Genomic DNA, 22,422 nt, shown 5'->3' on the forward strand with positions numbered 1-22,422 from the left:
GCAAAATGAGCCAAAAGTAAAAAATTGGAAGACGATAACAAAATTCATGATTTTCAAAATTATGAAAGAAAAGCAGCAAATAGGGAGGAGGAGTACAAACTTGTTTGACAAATGTTCTTAAGCGGGTCACCCAAGTAAGTGGAAAGTCAAAATTCAGTAGTCAACTTAAAATGTAAAATTGATTTTTTTTGTGACACTATTTGACTAAGTTACCGAATTTATTTTGTATCGATTTTATAGCCCCCTAATATACAAGAATTTTACAATAAATACAACAGACGAAAACTACACAAAGTGTAAACTGTTTCTAGGTTTGTTAAATATTTATTTCGTTATACAAAATATTGTTTGTTTTAAGGCCACAAGGTTAAACATTTTTGCTTTCTTGCTTGTTTTTTTTTTTTAATTTAAAGCTAAATATTAAAATTAATAATACACTTTCATATAACTTAATATGCAGAATATATCTATGTAATATAGATAGTTACAAAGTGGCCTAACATAGGCACCATCTACTGTGTAAAGGTTATATTTTTATATATATTTTCCTTTAAATAAACTTACAATTAAATAATAATATTAATTAAAATCCTGTAAAGCAGATATATACTGTGATGAAAGCACACAACGACGTTAACAAATTTTACGATTTAAAATGAATATTTTGCCAGCTGCCACATACACTGTGTGTACTGCAATGCAAAATGTAAAAGATACGAATGAATGATGTTTTGTGTGTATTAATGATTACGATGAGCGAGATAAAAACGAAGGCACTTTCCATTTCTTTTTGTCCTACAACTAGAATTAATAATTACAATATACAACAACAAATATACGTTTATATATGTTTTCATTAATACATATGGATATATATGTTAATGAAAAATGAAGTCTTAAATATGATTAGATTTTACAATGCTTTAAAATACATATAGATGAAATGTTATATAATGTAGTCGAATGATATCTTATTCACATTAACTCATGAAAATGGTAAAGTTTTGTAAAACTAAAAAATCTCATTTTGTACAGGAAAAATAAAGAATATAGAAAACAAATTTATAATAAGGCGGGTGAATTTTAAATAAAGCTTAATTAAATTGCTGTTGTTGGCCAAACGCTGTTCGCAGTTCGTCCCGTGTAACATAGCCAGATATGGGCGGTAACATATTGCCCATTCCTCCGCCACCATCATTTACTCCACCTCCAATCATGTTATGTGATATGTGACTGGGAATCATGGTTTTACTGAGTGCTTCCAAAGTTGTGTAACCATTTGTGCTTGGTGGCTGAATGAAATTCTGAAAATAAAAGATATTTAATTACTGATCAGTGTATACATACGATTAAATAATGTTTGTATGTGCCCTAAAGACTCTAAAACAGCTGAGCACTTTTTCACAGTATTTTATGGCATATCTGAAGTAATAGTACTTCTAGGAACGTTCCGTGCTCTAATACATTAAAGGCCTCGTCACATAAGGTCCGTTGAGTGTCGCGTCACAATAACAACATGAAAACTTCAAGAAAAAAGTTGGCATCGCTTACACATTTTTCATGTGGTTGTTGTTTCGACGCTTAAAACGACACTCAACGGACCGAATGTATTTGAAGTAACGGATACTTCAACGCAATTAGATCTAAATTGACTTCATCATTGAAAAAGGGAGGGATTGGGTAAGGACTTAGAAGCACAGGACAAAAATATTGCTTTATAGAAGCCAAGGGTGAGCAGATGGCCATATGGCTATAGGCTAAGCGTTAATTTGATAGAGTTAGGACTTACGGCAACAATAACCAAATGGCCGAGTTATATTTAAATCCGGAAGCAGTTTAGATATAGCTCTATTTTACGATTTTTACCCACATTTTTATTGTCCTTGGTTACCAGAAATATTTTTTTTTTTGGTGTTTTTTAAACATGAATTAATTAAGAAGTTGTCGTGTGATCGATCTGAACAGGTTTTGCTATACTCGTCATGAATAAACGTGGAAAAATATAGTAGACCCATGTCGGACTTTGTAAAAATTGCGTATTTTGAGTACTTTAAAATTCCTGATTTTGGCGAGGTCTTAAAAAATGTCATGATAAATTCTAGACCTGCGTTAATAATGATTTTCGCAACCTACAGATTATTATTTGCTGGTTATTATATAAAATGTACAAACCTTTTGAAGCATATGTGGTGCAACATAGCCCGAACTGTTGACTGGTGTGTCAACAATTGTTGTTGTAGGAACTGTTGATATCGCCGATATTTGCGGTGTGGTGACTGCTGGTGACATAAATTTCGGCGCTGAAAAATTGCATATATCATGCAGCTTGACATACCCATTTTGTGACGGTATGAGTTGTGTATTAGCGGGGCGTTCAGCTGTTATACTATTTAATTCAGATATTTGTTTTATATAACCATTTTCTGTTGGTATAAATGATGGAGGCAGTTCGGTATTCTTATTTCCATTTAAAGCCAAAAGATTAGCCTGTACGTATCCACCATTGTTTTCCGATGCGAGAAACGATTTGTCAAGTGATGTACTCGAAGAATTTGATTTTAAGATACCCTCGTTTGGTTTTAATCGTTCCATCACCATGTAGGCATCATCCACAGTTGACACTTTATCCAATATACCATTGTCACGATCATTAACTCGAATCGTCTCCACATCATAGTATTGCGTAGAGTTGTCGGAACCAATGTATCCACTGCTTTTACCTAACGAACCACCTGAAGTTAATCCATCTATGCCTCCTTCTTCAACATTTCCTCCATGATCTCCATTCTGGTAGATACTGCTAAAATCATTACTAATTGAAGAAAGTAAATGGCGACTCTCGGTATTAAAGAAATCTTTATTTCGACGAAAGTCGCTGCCATCATCTTTTGTTGGATACCCCATGTCATCCAAACCCGGTGGAAGAGCACAAGTTATATTGGCCATTTTTTGGTATTTGTTACGAGCGACATAAAATGCCGCCAACACTCCCAAAGAAGAAACAACCACTAACAATGCCAACATTGTTATGCGACTCAATTTGGTATCTGAACAATTAGTCACAGGTCCCTTCTCCCAGACTGACTTGTATTGCACATATTTTGTCTTATCACTGTAATTGCGTATCAGTGCTAATTTATGTTCAGTCATTCCACCATCCTCACATCTTAAATCATCGTTATCTGTGAAATAGCCATTTGTATGGATCACTTCATTTTCAGAATCCATTGGATTCTTTGCGGCAAATATATACTGATCGATTTCTGTTTCACGTAAAGCCACATTAACAGCTCTCACTTGAATCGTAAAGCGTTGATCGGCATCTCTACATACAGGCAAAGTGAACTTGCATGTTGTGTTTGCAACATTCGATATATACTGCCTTTGCATTACGTCTTTATGCCAAACCATTATGGCCACCTGATAAAACTCTACACGACCAGAGGGAACTTCAGGTTTAGACCATTGTAAAATATTTCTTGAATCAGTTATTATGTGGCTTGGATTGGAAGGAACTGAAAGAAAAATACAATATTAATAGATGGATGCATGAAAGCTAATTTAGCCATTGACTTACTTCCCACCAATGTTTTAACATTAATGTCATTACTGTGTTCGGAAGGAGCATTTGTATATGCTACTATGTAAATTTTGTAATTGGTAAAACTGCTCAAATTCTCTAAAGTAAATGTCAATTCTTTCTTTGAACATACAAATTTGTCTAATTCGCAGTCAATGATGTGATTTTCATTGTTGTACCTGTGAAATTACAAAAAACACAGGAGACATTAGTCTAATTAATACAAAAGAGAAATCGATTTTTAACCAAACTTACTCTATTCTGTATTTCGTTAAAATTCCATTATGGTGCTCTGGTGCAAGCCATGTTAGTACCACTGAACTACTTGTTATGTTGTGAGCTCTCAATTGTAAAGGTTTGGATGGAGCTGGGAATAATTTAATAAAAAATTACAACTTGATTACAATGTCATTAAAGTAACCTACCTTCCTCTGTGGTGTTCACAATTAGAGAATCGCTTAGTTTGCCTGTTTTAAATTCCGAATAAACCAGCAATTCTATTTTATATGAAGAATATGGCTTCAATTTGTCAATTACAAACTTTTTGGCTCTTCCAGATATTGGATGTGTTATGGGCTTATCAGCGCATACAGCCTTTTCGGCAACATTTTTGTGTTGACGATGTAAACGACAATAGGTTATATTGTAGCCTTTCAGCAATGATGTACATATATGATCAGATCTCAGCTGTATAGTAATTGAACGAGATGATATGGACATAAGTTCGGGTTCCATTTTACCAAGATCCGCTGTCCTATCAGCTGCACACATCCAATGCATGCCCGAATTAAAGTCTCGATAATTCGCAGACACGGCCAAATTAAGACTTTGATCATCTTTTTGTGGTTTAACAATGTATTGGGTAGAGTTTGGACCGACATGCTTGAAATTGATGGTACCCTGAAAATAAAAATAAATTAATTTAAAAAATTGATTCAACAAGATTCACTTAAACATACCTCGCATTCATCTTGTGTTGCTTTCTTTGATTTACACCAAAAAACGGTGTAGTCTACTAAACCTTCAAGTCTTTTGGGTGGACCCCATGATAGAGTGTATGTACGATTTGTGGAATCATACATATTTTTTATCCACTCTGGCGAGGTCCAACTTGCATTATGTCTTGGCCAGGCAGGAATAACAATTGTGCTATTGTTGGGCGATTCACCTTCGGAATTGCGACTTTTTATAACGAATTCATAACGACGCCGCTTATGCCAGACAAATTTAGCTGATATCAAATCCATTTCTATAGGTTCCATAGAACTGTGGAAAAAATTTAATAGTTAATAAAGGCATAATTAAACAAATTTATTTCGACTTACTGTTCCACACCATCAACTTTAACTTGTTTGATAACATATGTAAAATTTGGACCATTCATTCCATATTCAGGCAATTGATGCCAATAAAGTCGAACTTGTGTTTGTGTGGGAACAACATAGAAACTACCTTCATCTGTTAATGGTGCAGCATCTGGCGGACATGCAGTTGTTTGAAATTTCTGAATATATGGTTCACTCCAATAAGAATCGTCGAATCGTGCCGACTTCTTGACGCGCACCCTTACACTGAGTTCATACCAAACATAAGCAAAAGGGATATCTCGCAAAATTATCTTAAATTCTGAATGATTTTGACGTATTTCATAATTGGAATGGCTCATCCAATCAACACTACTATCTTTCGGTCTCAAGCGGATATCATACTGTAGGCCTTTGGCTTTATAAAGGGAATATTTATTGTTATGCCATTTGATAATGGCCGAATGGCATGTTATATCCTCAATGATGTATTCTGGCCTTGGTGGAATAACTGTAAAATTAAAATGATATTTTATAGCATAACTTTAAGAACAATGTACTTCCAACAAAGGGACAACTGAAATCTTCTCTCATATCAAACAGTGCTGCTGCTGGAATATTTTTTACTCAATGACTTGGATTTTCCATCCTTTTGTCCATTCCGAACAATGTCTCAAACAAATTACATCAATATTTCTATGGACGTTGTAAAAGTCCCCAAAATTCAAGCCATAGTTTATTGAACTTCGAAAAATGTGATGCGGTGGTTAACATGTCCGCTTGGCACACAGAATATCGAACTACGGTGGCTAAACACCTTATCATAGAGTTGATGACACTTCCAGAGTATTTCAGTCATGTAATTATGTTTGAAATCATGTTCCGAATCGATTAGAGGAAGATCCCTTAACATTGAGCTTAAAGTAAAGCGAAGAGCACTGTTTTATATGATAGAACTCTCTCCGTGCCTCTTCTTCAATATTCGTAGTATGCATATTGTTTTTTGCTTCAGTACTTACCACTCTCGTAATTATTGACCCAAAAACTTTGCATATTTGTGCCCACACCATTCTCACCCCTCAACGTAAAATTGAAGAATTCATGAGTGGATCTATAGTTATTCTTTTCCTGTGTCATATTACATATGGCCTGCTTTTCTTGGATTTCCAGAGGACATGTCTGTACGTAGTTCTGTGAATAAATTGTTTGATAAGCACGTTTTCCGCTTTGGTCCATGTAATATGTGCGATATAACTACAAGTTGGGTGCGTATGTGTACCAAATTTAGGGGAACACACAATTCAATAGAACACAAAAGGAGAAGTGATGGAGATGAAGAACGTGCCCGAAGAATAGAAAAGCCCGTGATAGTGTACATGCATGTATAAATCCGTGTGTTATTGTAAATATTTGTTATTGTATTTTTACGCTCATGTTAATTGTAAAATAAATCCACCACAACCCACAACCGACGAAGAAATTTCCATTCATTCATTTACATATTTTGCACAAAACGATCATTTTGGTATGCGTGAGTGTTCATGTGTTCGTGTTTGTGGTGATCATTATTGTTTATTCAAAATTCCATACGTTAATTGATTGAAAACGAACAAACGTATTGCGATGCAAGGCGTCGTGGTTTATTATCACAGAATTTTGTTTGTTAATCGATTGTTGTTGTTAGTAGCCCGTATACATATTGGATAAATTCAGTGCGATAGGAAATATGTATTAAGGATGAAATAACAGAGTGTTGGATAGTAGGGTGTGTTATTGTGATTAGTAATAATACGTTTTGAGAGTATATTAGTTACAGCAAGAATAGCAAATAGCATGCAAAATATTCCCAAAGTATGTAAAAAAAGAAAAAAATCAAAATAAGAACAAAATATTAGTTATAATCATTTTTTTAATAATTGGTATGTAGAATTGTTTATTATTTCTATTGGCTATCGTATTTAATGTTTTCTTTGGATAAATTTAACCACAAATTTAATCCACATTGTAAATGTATGTATGTATATACATTTGTAGATACCAATAGAAATGTCCATAACATAATTCCATATACCAATGACATTAAATATTATTAATATTTGTTGGATTCATTAAGCATTTTTAAAGAAAATGTCATATGATTTTAATATTGTGAGAATGCGTAATTAAAAACGAACAATACAAAATAAATAAATCTAACTCATTTTAGTTCAGAAAACTGATTTTTAACCAGAAATTAAGGGATTGTACATATATACATAAACGAAATGCCAAACTTAATTTTAATTTCACTTATAAAAGCAATCAATATTTTAAAATGTAATTATCGAACTGCATGAAAATATGTTTTTGTAGAAATTCCAAAGGGAAAGTAAGTCCATATCAACATTAGGCAATTTTCCTTGCGGCAATTGTCAATTTGATGGAGAGAGAGGTGAGGCGGCATATGATAACCTTTTGCTTCTAAATACCCTCTCTCACCAACAAACTGACAATTGCCGCAAGGAAAATTGCCTAATGTAGATATGGACTAATATCTGAATTGCAAGACATAACTATAGAATTTACATGATTACTAGGGTGTTTTTAAAAAATAGATGTCGGATTTTTTATGTGACAGCCCCCTAAGTGTTGAGTTTTGTGAGATTTTAAGATTGTCATAGTTTGAGCACAATCGGAATATGTTAACACGTGCCACTGGGGCCTCAAAGTTTCCATAGCATTTTGTATGGAGCCAAAGGTGCGATTCTGTAACTTTTTTTAATAACGAACCGACATCGGTAGTTAACGAAAATATTCGGTTGAGTTAACGAATGTCCTATTCTGTAACTTTATGTTACCGATTGTAGAAATCGTTAACTCATACCGACGAATATCGATTGGAAGGAAATGTCAAATATTATATTTTTATATTAATTAAAATATATTTTGAAGCTGAAAACATTATTTCGTCGCGAATACAAAACATGAAGCGTTTAAGAAGGAAACAATTCAGACTTTTGAAGGAATGTGGCTCAAATGTGTGTCTTTTGGTTGGCTACGGATGCCAGTAATGAAGCATTTCTTAAGATGTTTTTATTGTGTGTGTGTTTAAAGTAATAAAAGTGATAAAACCACCATTAATCTTTTTAAAAGCGCAGTTGTATTTTTTATTTAAAAGTTGGGATCATATTTTGGGTTGTGGCGCTCTGTATCAAAATTCAGCTGTGATATTTGACATGACTTAAGCCCCTTCAGTGATCGTGGATCCACGTTACCGTCATTTGAGTTTATCAGCCCAATCATGAATGAAAATTCCGTGCGGAATTTCTCTCTTTTCCCTTCTTTGCTATCACAAACAAAAAATCCGCACGGAAAAAAATTCCGATGGAGAAAAAGTAGGTATCATGAACGCTCTCAAACATGTGTTTTCCTCCAAAAAAATCTCCCTTGCAAAACTGAAGGGAGTTTACAAAAAATCTTAGTATTTCCCACAAACTTTGTACAAAACATGCAAAATAAACACTTTTGTTGGGTTTTTATACTAAAATCTTCAATTCGCGATGGAAATTTATTAAAAAATTAACATATTTCACAAAATAACATTAGTTTGCAAACTCGGTCACTCTCAACTTTATCAACGAAGGATGGCAGAATTTTGCACATACAAAACTCCGCTTCGATATTGTTGAAAAACACTGGATAAATGCATATTTGCAATTATTTTTACTTCAAAATTCATATTTTTTCAATTTTTGCCATCTTTTTATTAAAAACACTCGTTTTTTATACATTCATGATAGTGGCAGTTCGACAGCACAATGCACTGTTTCCTTGGAATTTTACAATCTTATTTGATGATTCTCATAACAAGTAACATCTTCTGAATTTCTTTGATGTGTAAAAGCGTAATTTATTTGATTAAATTTGTTTATTTTGTCTAAAAACACAAACACTTGACATTTTCTCTTTGTTTTCACAACAATTAGGGCACACAAGGTATGAAAACGACCCTTCAGTGCTGCCAAATTTAATGATTATTTTTCCCCAGCTATTCATGATAGGAGGAATGTTCTCTCGAGAAAAAACTATTCCGCGAGAACTGCATTCCGCAAGTATATTCATGATTGGGCTGTATATATTCACATATTCAATTCACGCCCACATTAAAAAAATTTCTCATAGCGGAGAGTATGAAAAATTCGAAAATCCAAGCTTATACGTCATGTTTAGCATTCTGATTGTTAGTGATGCTGGGTTTAAATCTATGAGATTATCACAGAACAAAGTATGTTATAGTAATACTCTTCACGTGTCACGTACTATTTTATTAACGTCACGCGCCTCCTAGAAAGATAGTGTTAAGGACATTGGTATAGGTCTTACATAGCAGTACCACACTTGAGTTCTTTTGAAGCATTAGCTAACGTTTTTCCTCTTTAATAAGTAAAACAAAGGTTAGCGCAGTCTTCATACGTAGGGTAGTAGCATGGGGCAGCTTCGCCAATGTTGCGCCTTCGCCGATTTAATTGATGCTACATGTAGATCTTCCAAGGGAAAGTTATGAGTTAATCGAAGATCTACAACTTTCTCTTTGGTGATCTTTATGCAGCTTAAATAAAATCGGCGCCGGCGAAAGCACAACAGTGGCGAAGCTTCCCCCTGTTATCCTACATAGTTAACCCTTATGTAAATGCCTTAAAAAGATTTTTCTCAATAAGGCGGAATTTACCTTGTGTACCGTCTTTATTGACATAGCATATGTTCATATAAAACGCCGTTGTTAAAAGAATTCAGCAAAATATTGCAATAATTTACTGTCGTTAAGACTTAACAACTACTTTTTTTTGGTTGTTAACTTAACAATAATTTTCGGTAATTAACGACAAAATTTACCGACAAAAATTGTTAAAATTGGTTACAGAATAGCACTTACCGAAAATTATCGTTAACTACCGACATTCGTCGTTAATTCTGTCGTTAAGGAGTTACAGAATCGCACTACTGAATTGCAAGACATAACTATAGAATTTACATGATTACTAGGGTGTTTTTAAAAAATAGATGTCGGATTTTTTATGTGACAGCCCCCTAAGTGTTGAGTTTTGTGAGATTTTAAGATTGTCATAGTTTGAGCACAATCGGAATATGTTAACACGTGCCACTGGGGCCTCAAAGTTTCCATAGCATTTTGTATGGAGCCAAAGGTGAAAATCGAAAAATGTGTAATAATCAACAGGGGTTGTTATATAAACATTAAGCTGTATGTATATCCGTTATGATGTCTATAATATCGTAATAATGTTTTAAGATGCTCCAGACGCAGAATAGAAGCCCAAAACATAGATAGGAAACTGAAGCAAAAAACATCTCAAAACTTGGGCCAGTCACTAAACAGATTTTGGACGCTTAAAAAATGTTATGTTAAATGTCCTTACCTCACGTAAGTAAGCATAAATTTTGCAATATATTGTATGCAGTTATTTTTGTTAAGGAAAAGGCTTCAAATGCCCAATGAAATTAATAAATAACATTGTTCAACTTATAAAGTTTATGGATATCTATATGTATGTATATATTTGATTAATTACTAACTAAAGAAACCATAACATCCATACGAGCATATTAAGACAGTGTTAAATACTACTAATACTACCAGTGCAGAATAATGTATATCCTAAATTCAACTTAAAACAAACAACAATGAATAGAGAGGAGGGGAAAACTTAAGAACAAACATATTTTTCACATATTGTCAACTTACCGCCGATTGAGCTGTATAGTTGAGACTATATTTTGTAAGTATAACATTGTGTGGTATGGTAAAGTTGCACACCATATATGTGTAGTCATATCCTCGACATTTAAAGTCTACAACGTCCAAGGGAGCAGTACCTGAATAAATAAAATTAAAGCAAATATTGTTGATAAGAGTTAGACGGTCGTTGGGTATTAGGCGGACGTAAATTTGTAAAGGATTAATATTTGTGCATTATTTAAATATGACACAATTTCTCACGTATATAGCATAAAAACGGACAGTAAGGAAACGATGGACGATAACTTACCAACTGACACATGAGTGACGCCAATACCCATTCCACCACTTTTGCACACATAATTACGATCCTGCTCAGTGGCATTTCGTAACATGAAAACAATTGTGTCTTCACTGATAGCCTAAAAATAAAATATTTGTTAACATACATATTTTTAAAAACGTCTTTGGGTATTTTTTGCCTTTTATTATTAAAATTGGGGTAAATATTCGGATTGCTTTACATCCGAATATCGGATTCGCAAATAAAAATAAAGAATACGTTAATGTGCTAACATTTATAATCTATAGATTGTATTCAATAAAATCCACATATTTTTTACATTTTTAGGGTTGGGAAAATTAAACTTTCGAGTGCAGTCTAGACTACTGGTAAAATCTCTTTTTACACATGCATACATATACATACTTATGTACAATCGAATACGTTTTTAATAAACACCGGACAAAAACGTCCTGCATAACAAATATTTTGGACTCGACTAGTTCGTCACAACTGTGTTTTACTGCATTATAAATATTGAAGCACTCATAAAGACTGCTTTTCTATCAGCACATAACCTCAAAAATTGCAAATAAAAAAACAATCAATATAAACCCACAACATTGATAATAAATGCATATGGAGTGATAACCTTTTATTGCATTCTTATCGATATACAGATAACAGCTACATACCTCAATATCCGATTCAGGCACCCTTTTTCCCGTATCTTCTTCAACGAAATACAATGAAGAGCTGTTAACTTTGTTGCCGAATTTCATTAAATTCATGCGACATGTTATGTTTGCATTGCTGTTGATTTTTATCTCAAGTCTGGGTGGTTGGGTTTCTAATAAAAAACGAAAGAAAAACATTTCAAATCATTATGAAGCTAGAATAGGTATGAAGAAGATTATGCAAATATGCCAGTGCAAACAACCAAGCTAGCCCAAAGTAAATAAGTAAATATTTAACTATGACTATACCAAACAAACATAAAAGTTTTTGCAGGGGCTTGTTTTTAGAATGTCAAGATTGTGTTAAAATAAAAACAATAACAAAAAGTTTAACACACATATGGACTTCGTATGCCGATAGCGTCCACAAAGTGTGAAAAATAATATAATAAACAAAAATATCAAAAATGTGTTTTCATTATTTATTACCAATTTGCTTATTTTGTTTTAATGTTAAACAAATTTGCAAATTCTCTTTTTATGAAAAGGTCAATATGGCTTATATTCCTAGGAAAATAGAAATTATAATATAACGCTTGCTTACCGCCAGGGGAATTGTGAAAAGCACAATGGATACAACAAGACAGCATCATCACGATTATCAATAACTGCAGCCATGATGAAAAACTACAAATATAAGAAAAGAAAATTTTATTCAAATTTAATTTCATGATGAGGGCAATATGGTTTTCTTAAAATATATTAGGTCTATAGAATATAAATTTATTTTTTGATTAAAAATACATTTTTTATAACAATACGAATTACTAATTTTTCATATTTCTGGTAGAATATACCAAAAGAAATTCTAATCCCATCAAATAGAGAGAATTACCACGACTCCATTGACTCCGGACTTTGTATACAACTTTTCGCTCATCAGCCCGGAACGAAATGTCAGAAGGAAATCGTATCATATACATATTTCCGAATTTCTATCGAAATCGTATGAAAAACATTGAGACATTTAAAGGAAAATTGTTTCCGAAATGTCGCTCGGAACGAAATGGATATAATTCCTTCGACCGTTTTTATTTTTCAACATTTTGTAAGGGAAACCCATTTACTCGAATTTCACAGGCAATGTGCGAATTCTCCTCCTTTAATATTGCATTCTTAGGATTTCAATATCTGACTTAAAAGGGCTCAGAAGAGATTGCAGTTTTCTGAGCCCTTTTCTGAGAAGATTTCCAGGTGTAGAACTCAATCTTCAACGTTATTAAGATGTATTGTGATTTTACACAGTTGCTTGTTGATTTGATTCACTATGCGATTTTCGGCGTTTTCAAGCATATTCTTAAGTTGTTCAGTTAGCCTTAGGCTTAACTTTGTGAATTGTTCTTGTAGCCTTTCATTTAGTTCCTGAGCTTTGGCGTGATGATTTGAATCTCCCCCTATAATTCTTGAGAAAATATCTGTGTGCCTCTGTTTAACGATATTACAGCTTTGTTTTGAGATTACATGTCTTCAGTCAAATCGAATGGAGATTCTCTTGTAGAACATTTCGTCCGCGTTGTTGCTAATTTTTTACCAAAGATGATATTATTTAACATCCACGTAGTATGCAAAAATGTTTTAATTACGAATCTCTAAGACAAATTGTTTTGTTTTGCAGTATTTTCAGTATGGTTATGTATAAGGTATTGGTTATTTAGACGTCTAGTTGCTACATCTAAAATATTTACCGTTAAAAGCTCTCCTTAAGCTGAACATGTTAATAACTAATTTTCTTGAAGGATAGATCCGGTTATACAAATTTTTGAACCGGATATTCCGTTACTAAAATCTGATTTGCTTACTAAAACTTTGCTGGTTTCGGTACTAGAACGAAAAAAAACGTGAACCATATTAAAAGAAAAATATCACTACGCATAAATATAAAGATCAGTTTGTGGAGTTTAAAATCTTTTTTTGGAAGAACGTCCATGACCTCCGATTATTTTGCACCTGCAGACCTCAAGTTATATATTTAACAGTGCCTGGTCTGTGGAATGTAAACCCAAGCCCCAGTTTATACAAAGTTTAATGCGATAGGTTCAGTAGCTCAATTATTATTGAGATCTAAAGGTGATTCATACGGGAATGAGTGGAACAGTTTTTCCTAAAATTTATTAAAACTCAAACTTTCTTTTGGTTTTTTCTGTTTGAATAAATGACACACATATGCAATTTTTGGATTCTGATATTAGCCTATTTTTATTTTATTTCTAAAATCAAAAGAACGAATTGTTTTATTCAAACACTTCTATCTTACATATAATAACATTCATGATGATCACAAAACTGAACTTTGAAATCATTTACACTATTATTACTTTTCTTTTTATTGTGTTAAACGAATTATGAACTTTGCGTTGCAAGCGAATACAGCATTGGAAAATTGAATTGACGTTCATTGATATCGTTGGCTATAAATAGCACACCACAAAAAATGTAACAATAAACTACAAATGTGTATTAAGGTGTGTTTCCTGCTACTGTGACATTATTTGTACTAAATTCAGGAATTTCAGTCATTCTAATGAACAAAAGAATTACAGGAATTTGCGATTACAATGGATTCTGCATTTGGCCTATTTAGGACAATAGAATTACATTTTTCTTTTCAAAATGTATTTACTTGTAAACTATGACACAACGCAGACATACGCATGTTTGGCTACAACACAATTGTATAACACCTCGGGTGACTTCTTTTAGCCATTAATAAATTTGCTTATACATACCATTTGTGGGTGCGTGCACATTTAAACGGAAGTAAAGCAATTAGCCGTATACAAAAATGCCAAGCGTGTCGTGAACAGGTAACATTTAAATAACAGTGCACCAGCAGAACACCTTCCGAGCATTTAAAATCGATTAGAAGCCTTACATTTTGGCGATTCGTAATTTTCAGAAATAGAAATTCCAACAGGATTTACTAAAAAGGATTTTCTTCTCTCGCTTTATATCGTGCGTACCCTAGGCAGTCAATGATAAGTACTGATTACAAGAACTTTAAAATGTAAGCGCATTTCACTGCAGAACACTAGACTTTCCACACCATCATTACTGAAAGGTTATCAAACATATCCAGAGTAAATACTACCTAGCAACCAAAAAAACACACACACACACAAAATATCAGCTGCCACATCCCGAATACCTGTGCGTGTCGAAAGCAACTGGAATTATTTGGAGAAAATGATAGACGATAAACCAATCGCATTATGTGAAACTGGCACCTCCTATTTTACTTAGCAGCATCTTATGTGGTCAAAGATAAAACATAATGGAAAACGCTGTCTTGCAGGCAGAGTGACCCGTAAAGAAAGTTAAGTTAAAAAACCTGCAATTAGAGTGTCAAGATAGAATGAATGTCTATTGATAATGTATGTACCTGAGAATTCTATACAATATGCAGTACAGAGATTGCATTGGATTTGTAATACTACCTATAATGTATGTGGATTGAAAATTCCCATAGTAAAGGTTGTAATTATTATACTCTGTAGTGGAAAGCGAAGCAACTAAAATATAAAGAATCAATCCATATATGCGTGGATGAAAATTGATTAAATTTTAAATGAATTTTGTTCCTAAATTGAGCTGGAAAAAATATTGAGGAGTGAATGAGGTGAAGACTAATGTTCCTGCTGGAAATCTAACGGGGCTGACTTCGATAATTGGTTGTATGCAGCCTGTCCCCTCTAATCTTACAGTTGGCCTGGAAAAAGTTCTTTTGACTTATTATGCTTATGTTTGTGTAAAATTCTACCAATTTCATTATAACTCGATTCTATTGACTGCCAAAACGGAAATAAAAACAATTTTTCAAGTAAAAATATAAGGATTTTCCGGTTCATTTGCATGCAAGTTACCAATTTGGCTTATATTCGATAGCAAGAACGAGATTATTAGTCCAGTCAAAATGGACATGCGTATAAGGGGGAAATAGCAAAAGTTCCCACAAAGCTGCATTTTGACAAAAACCTAGAAGTAACGTCCTAACCCTGCGTTTACACGCCAGTATTGGCAAGACAATAACAAAAATACAAACCTTTTTCACAAATACATTTATAAATTTTCAAATATGTATAGAGAAAAGTATGCATGTATTGGTGAAAATGGTTCGTAACTTTGCTATTGTCTTGCCAATACTGACTGTGTGTAAACGCCTAGTAAAAGTGCGCATTGATCACATTTGTGCAAACGAAGTTATTCACAGTCAAAGGTCATTTTGGAGGTCTTATTCAGTTTTCTTAATTTTTCTCAAAAACTTATCAGAAATCGACTAAAGTAAACGTTATAGGCTTTAAAATTGTATGCAAAAATTATCTTTATGACTTTTCACCATTGCGCTATCGTGATATAAGTCTCAAATTACACATGTGAAAATGAAGCCGCGTAAGAACATCATGAAGCGGACCAGTTAAAATAAAATGATTTCAAACGATACCCACTTTGCAGTAATCGGTTCAGTAGAAAAGGGTCTAACCCAGTGCACCGGATCCGCCGTCCATGAAATTTATACGTAATCAGCGCAAAAACCCTATCTTTTGACAAAAATTTAAAAAATCGGAGAGTTTTCGTTGGGGTTCTTCCCGTTGGGCTTTCAATTACACATGTGGGTTAAATGGACTAATTTGCATAAAATGAGTCTAACATGGAATAATTCTACTAAACACGATCCGATTTTGTTGGAATTTTTTTAATTTCGGGTACCGACCCGGTTATTTTAAGGAATTTTTATGCCTGCAATATTTTCTCTATTCACTTTTTGATTAAACCCGCCGTTTTCAAGAAAAAATTTGAAAACCTAAAAAATTCCTATTTTTACCTATGACACCAAAAAAATGTTTTTGCACACATGGTATTGATGGGAACTTTTAAAACATTGCTTCTAATGGCAAAACCTAGCTCTCCTCCAAAATTCAGCTTTTTGAGAATTTTTGTTATTTCAATGTTTATTTTGACTGTGTAATAGTCCGGTCAAAATAGACATTGAAATAGCAAAAATTCCCACAGAGCTGAATTTTGGTGGAGAGCTAGGGTTTGCCATTAGAAGCAACGTCCTAAAAGTCCTCATCGATCCCATGTGTGCAAAAAAAAATATTCGGGGTCAAAGGTCAAATTTTAAGGATTTTTTAGGTTTTCGGATTTATTTTTTGAAAACGGTTGATCTAATCAAAAAGTGACTAAAGTAAATATCGTAGACAGGAAAATTATCTACAAGTTTGACTTTTATAATTTTTTTTCCTAGGAGGAACCATTCTTGAGATATAGCTGTTCTAAAAAACAAATGATTTTTATGCACTTATAAGGGAAATATGCACATATTCAGACGAACCGGCGAAAAAAGGGAAGTAATCGGGTCTGTCCCCCAAAAAATATATATTTTCTTGAAGAGCGAAATTATAGCTATCTTCTAAAAAAAATCCAACAAAATCGGAGCGTGTTTAGTAGAGTTATTCAATGTTAGAATCATTTTATGCGAAAATAGCCCATTTAACCCACATGTATAATCGAAAGCCCAACGGGAACGACTCTAACGAAAACTCTCCGATTTTTTTCAATTTTTGTCCGAAGGTAGGGTTTGTTGCGCTGATTACGGAAATGTCTAATTTTCAACGGTTGCGGATCCGGTTCGCCGGTTATTCGACCCGAAAGGCCAAATTTAAAAACCGGGCTAGACCCGGTTCTGCTGAACCGATTACTGCAAAGTGGATATCGTTTGAAAGCTTACAAAAGTATCTAACACATAGTGTCGTTACTTTAACCGGTTCGCCTCATAATGTACTTACGCGGCTAATTCTTTATTTGACCTTTAAGTAAGGTAAGTCTTTTTTATGAATCATAAAGACCAATCTTGTAGACAATTATTGAATCTACAACTTTTACTTTAGCCGACTTTTGCTAAGTCTTACCGTTTTTGAGAAAACTTAAAAAACTGAATAATGCCTCCAAAAATGACCTTTGACCCCGAATAACTTGTTTTGCACACATGGGATCGATGGGGACTTTTAGGACGTTGCTTCTTATCGCTAACCCTAGCTCTCCACCAAAATTCAGCTTCGTGGGAATTTTTGCTATTTCCCCCTTATACGCATGTCTATTTTGACCGGACTATAATAGCTGAATTCATAAATACAGCGTTGCAATGCCACCGAAGTAAATGTCAGATATCTAAATATTTATTTTACATTATGAATATTGTAAATAGTAGATTTATGTAAGAAGAATAAATTAATGGTAATTAAATTAGTACTTTCTCAAGTGTAGTATCCATCAAAATATTTTTTGACTTTACTTCTGACGAGGTTTTTACTCATATTTATACGCATTACCCATTTGCCTTTCAATCTTTCTAGGTACAAATGCCTGGGCATAAGATGAATGTAGCGACTGAACTCAGAAAATTTTGAAATTTTATCCACAGATAGGACTCGGTATGCTGATTACGCCAATGTATGTATAGATCATGTCTGGAAAGCCCGTATTTCTCGAGATATAGGCTTCCTAAATTCGAAAGCCCATACTTTTGTTTTCGAAAATTCGTTTGGAATAAGCTATTAATATATTGCAAAAGAAATTGTGAATATTAAATTCCAAATAAGACTACATTTATTTATGCATTCACAAAATCGATCAATGTTGACGCTTTTTTGTTTTTATTGGCCAATCTACTGTTTTGATAAGGTGGTTTCACTCGAATACAAAGAGAGATAATAAAACAAGAAATAATTTCTCAGAATTGCTAAAAAATTAGGCAAAACAAGAAATATTTATAAATTTCAGATAAAATTTGAAAACAAAATAGAAACGCCAACAGCATTTATACTTAAATGTAGCTATGCTAAAGAAATACATACATATAATTAATTTTTAATAATAAATTTAAATTAAAAACAAACAAAATTCTCAGAATTCAATCCAATACTTTTACGATTCAAAATGATTTGTAGCTGGCTGTTGCCTTTTTTCGTCATTCCGCAGACGATACCTGTTTGTGATCAAAACAAACCAAAAAACGAGAGAATATTTTCCATATTTATGTATTTTAGTATGTATAGTGATTTAACTACTTATCTCTACATTTATATCCAACTTTTACGAGGGTACATATTTTCGATCCTCTTCTTAATGCATGAAGGCACTTAAAAAGCTTTTAAGACCAATATCTTTGAGGTGACAGATACGCAAAATGACAACGTACAATATACCCCACAATGGAGGGGAACTGTTATCATTTTTTATCTTAGCTAGTCTTGAAAGGTAGGTAGGTATGTATAAAAAGAAAAAAAAAATAAACACGAACTTGCCAACTGAGGTCAAGCAGAAAATCTGTGTACGAACGATCAGCAAATGAATTAAGCAAAACAAATGGAAAAAACAACAACAGCTACAAAGTACAGCGGACGTCAAATATGAAAACAAACTTAAAATAGGATTTAGTAAAAGGGCTTCTCAGAAAGCAGCAATATTTTTTATAAAAAGACAGCGACGAAGCATTTGGCCAAACATAACCAACGACTACCCACACGATTACATCTTACCATTTACAAAGTGCGATATGAATGAAGTGTTGCCATCGTAAAAAGAAAAGATAATAGCAACAAGGGGTCTTGCTAAAACTTACATTTAGCGAATGTACATAATTGATAAGGTTAAAGTGGTTTTCCTGATAATTGTAAACAAAGATTTTCTTTCAGGTGAAAATTATATTATTTTAAAAGATGAACATGGTTTATGTGACCAACGTTATCTTTCCCATCTTCATATGTCCACATAAGGTTTGTCATGTATGTATTATTGGTCTGATGTTGTCGGTGACTCGCTATCACGGCCACGGTTGTTAAATCTTGTCAAATGGTTGGGGAAAATTACATGCTTAGGTGGATCTTTTCGGGGCTTTAATAAAGTGTATATGTTATTCCCCTAAAAATACGTCATGTTAGATCACTTTCACCCATGATTGACCAACATCTTTGACATCGAACAGTTTGATGGGCTAAATTAGCTAAATTACATAACTCGGGGGCTTTAATAAAGTGTATATGTTATTCCCCTAAAAATACGTCATGTTAGATCACTTTCACCCATGATTGACCAACATCTTTGACATCGAACATCGGAACTGGTGATTTGACTTTCAAAACGGTCCCCATACATATGTATGTTGTAATATCTTTCTTCGGTTCAGTAGAAAAATCAAAGTTTTTGCTATACTATAGTGGTTCCACTGCTAAAGCCATGACAAGGTCGCCCAGGAAGCCCAGCTTACTTCCAGTTTAAATGTTTTGATTTGAAAATGAAAACTAAACATTTTGTTTGAAGGCAAAAAAATACATATTTTTAACATAGGTAGTCCCTAGGACTATGATGACAATCGAGAGGTGCTCCTAAATTTAAGCCAAATATTATACATCCGGACATACTTGGTCTAGTCCTTTACTGGTAAAAGTGGTAAAAGTAGTAAACACATCTGATAGGCATTGTATGCTATCCAAAGTAAGGGAAAGCTTTTCGTGGAAAAGTGGTAAAATTTTAAAATTCTTGTACGTAAAGGAGCTGAGCTACGGAGTAGACTGAATGTTTGGACTGTATTCAGATTGACTTTTGCCAAGGTAGGTCACGTCAATTTATGTATATTGATGAGTAGGAAGTCCATACTTCCCGAGATATACATTCCAAAATTAAAAAACCCTTGGTTTTGACAAAGTTTAGTTTAAATCGAAAAATTTTCAGATATAGCAGGCCTTCGGCCTGGGATTAAAGACTTTCTTTTTTGGTTTAAATCGAATCGGCATTACTTTGCTTTTGCTACCGCTCTCGAAAAACAGGTAGTGTTTGTACAGATTCCAACTATATACTATTTTCTTCTGGGAAATGTTGTTGTAGCATATAACCCTACGTAAACGCATAGGTTTAATGCTGGGTTGGCAGCCGCTGGCCGAAACACTATGGACACTATGGTTTCGGGTCAATCCGGTATGAAAGAACCCGCTGCCGTGGGATTGTCTGGGAAATGTATACTTTCAGAGATATGGCCACTTGAAGTTCCCTCGTTTAAGGACCGGCTACTTAGAAAATATTGAAAGATATTTTGTACCCGTACCCGAGATTTGCACCTATCCATAAGAGAAAGTCTTAAATCCCAGGCCGCAACCTGGCTACTTATATATACAATTAAAAATATTTTTCAGGGAGCGGTAGCTAAAGGATAGAAGTTCCGCCGCCTCTATCGTGACTTCACCAGATCAAAATGTTCGAGGTGTAACAAAAAGATTAAAATATATCCCCTTCATTTTTTTGTAGAAAATACCTGCAGTTTTATTAATTCAGTTTATGCAACCATACTATATTTGGCAACCCTGCTTTGAATTGTTCAAAATTCGTCTGTAGCGTTTCGATGTTGTTTGTGTGTGCAAGTTAGTTGTTTTGAATTTTTAGAAAGAAGCAAGTAAAGAAGCGAACAGAGATGAAAACAAGTTTTGTTGTTGTTGTTAATTTTTTTGTGCGTACAATACCACGATACGATAGATTTCAGCTCACGTCCATCATCTGTCCGTCCGTCGTTACCAACAATAACAAAATAATACACCCGCAATAAACAATTTGTGATTTGTGGATGCACACAATATTATTGAACAAAGAATAAGAAAATATTATTTTTCACTACTTCCTCCAATCATTTGTTGTGTGTATTCACATTTTCATTAGAAGAATATTTATTCCACATAAACATAAAATTTTTCATTCGCATTTTTTCGTCTCCTTACCACGCTTTCATTATTGCTGCTATCCCGTACACACTCTTGGCGTTGCAGTTTTATATTGCTTTAATGCAATGTTCAGACTTCCTTCCTTCCACTACGATTGTACTTTTTAAAGAGGCATTCTATAGTGCACACATAAATGAAGTGACAAAGCACCCGTTCTTCCATTCACTCATTAGCAAAAACAAATATATTTTCCAGAGTTGGCAACCCAACTAATTAATTAGAACACTTCAAAGAAAATTGATTTACACACAAACGCTTTCTTCTTCTTTCAGATAAAAATAGAGTGGGTTGATTTTCATTTGGTTCGTTGGAAATGGTTATGTACCGATAATAATTCACTTTTCTTTTTGTACGCCAGCCAAAACACACGGTTACATTTGGAATGAACGTAGGAAGAGAAACTGAACAAAAACACTTGATATTTTATTTTTTATTCTCTTGTTTTTTTTTTGCCCCTCGTTATGGGCTATTTTTGTATCGTTTTGCTTTATTTATTTTTCCACTTGCATGCAATAATTTATTTGAATAAAATTAAAAAAAAAAAAAACTTATTTCGAAAACTTTATTGTTGTAATAACAAAATTATCCGCAGCGGTTTCTATGCGTCTTTTTCTTATGAAGAATATAAATTACTAAAATTTTCGAAGATGTGTTCAGCAGTTTTATGAAAATGTAAAGAGAATTAAGGAATTAGTAAGAAAAGTGAGAGAATGAAGGAATAAGTGAAGAGAGGGAAAGAACTTAGACCATGTTTACATTACTAATGATTACACCTAATTTACACCGTAACCTAAAATAAGTGTTTTGGAAAATATGCCATTTATTGCATTTATTTATTATTAACAATGTAGTAAATACATAAGCTGTGTTCTTTTACTTACCTGAGGTTAACATTTTTACCATTTTTGACCTGCAAAGCGTTCCTTAACCCCGAAAAGTGGCAAAACTGGAAGCAATTTTTAAGAGAGTGAGAGAGGAAAGAGAGCGAAATGGCTTTCTCTTCTACCACAGGCCAGGGAT

General features: G+C 33.6%; 1 protein-coding gene across 7 annotated transcripts; it reads right to left on the reverse strand.

The window, feature by feature from the left end:
- Positions 1-304: 304 nt before the first annotated feature.
- Positions 305-22,055, reverse strand: LOC141396875 (cytokine receptor-like). Of its 7 annotated transcripts, XM_073972560.1 has the most exons (14): positions 21,728-22,036; positions 21,400-21,627; positions 12,183-12,265; positions 11,597-11,751; positions 10,929-11,040; positions 10,625-10,755; positions 5,904-6,075; positions 4,906-5,395; positions 4,540-4,846; positions 4,006-4,480; positions 3,836-3,947; positions 3,578-3,759; positions 2,173-3,515; positions 305-1,304 (listed from the first exon to the last, which is right to left on the reverse strand). In XM_073972560.1, the coding sequence occupies exons 2-14, from the start codon at positions 21,408-21,410 to the stop codon at positions 1,095-1,097; spliced, it is 3,783 nt and encodes a 1,260-aa protein (XP_073828661.1). In that variant the 5' UTR covers positions 21,411-21,627; positions 21,728-22,036; the 3' UTR covers positions 305-1,094. The 7 variants fall into 7 exon arrangements, with proteins under 7 accessions (XP_073828661.1, XP_073828660.1, XP_073828658.1 ...); XM_073972559.1 differs by having other exon boundaries at positions 21,400-22,055; XM_073972557.1 differs by having other exon boundaries at positions 5,904-6,138; positions 21,400-22,036.
- Positions 22,056-22,422: the final 367 nt, after the last annotated feature.

This window comes from Musca autumnalis, unplaced genomic scaffold (assembly GCF_047663935.1).
Source record: "Musca autumnalis isolate F117 unplaced genomic scaffold, ASM4766393v1 scaffold_3, whole genome shotgun sequence".
Lineage (NCBI taxonomy): Eukaryota > Metazoa > Arthropoda > Insecta > Diptera > Muscidae > Musca > Musca autumnalis.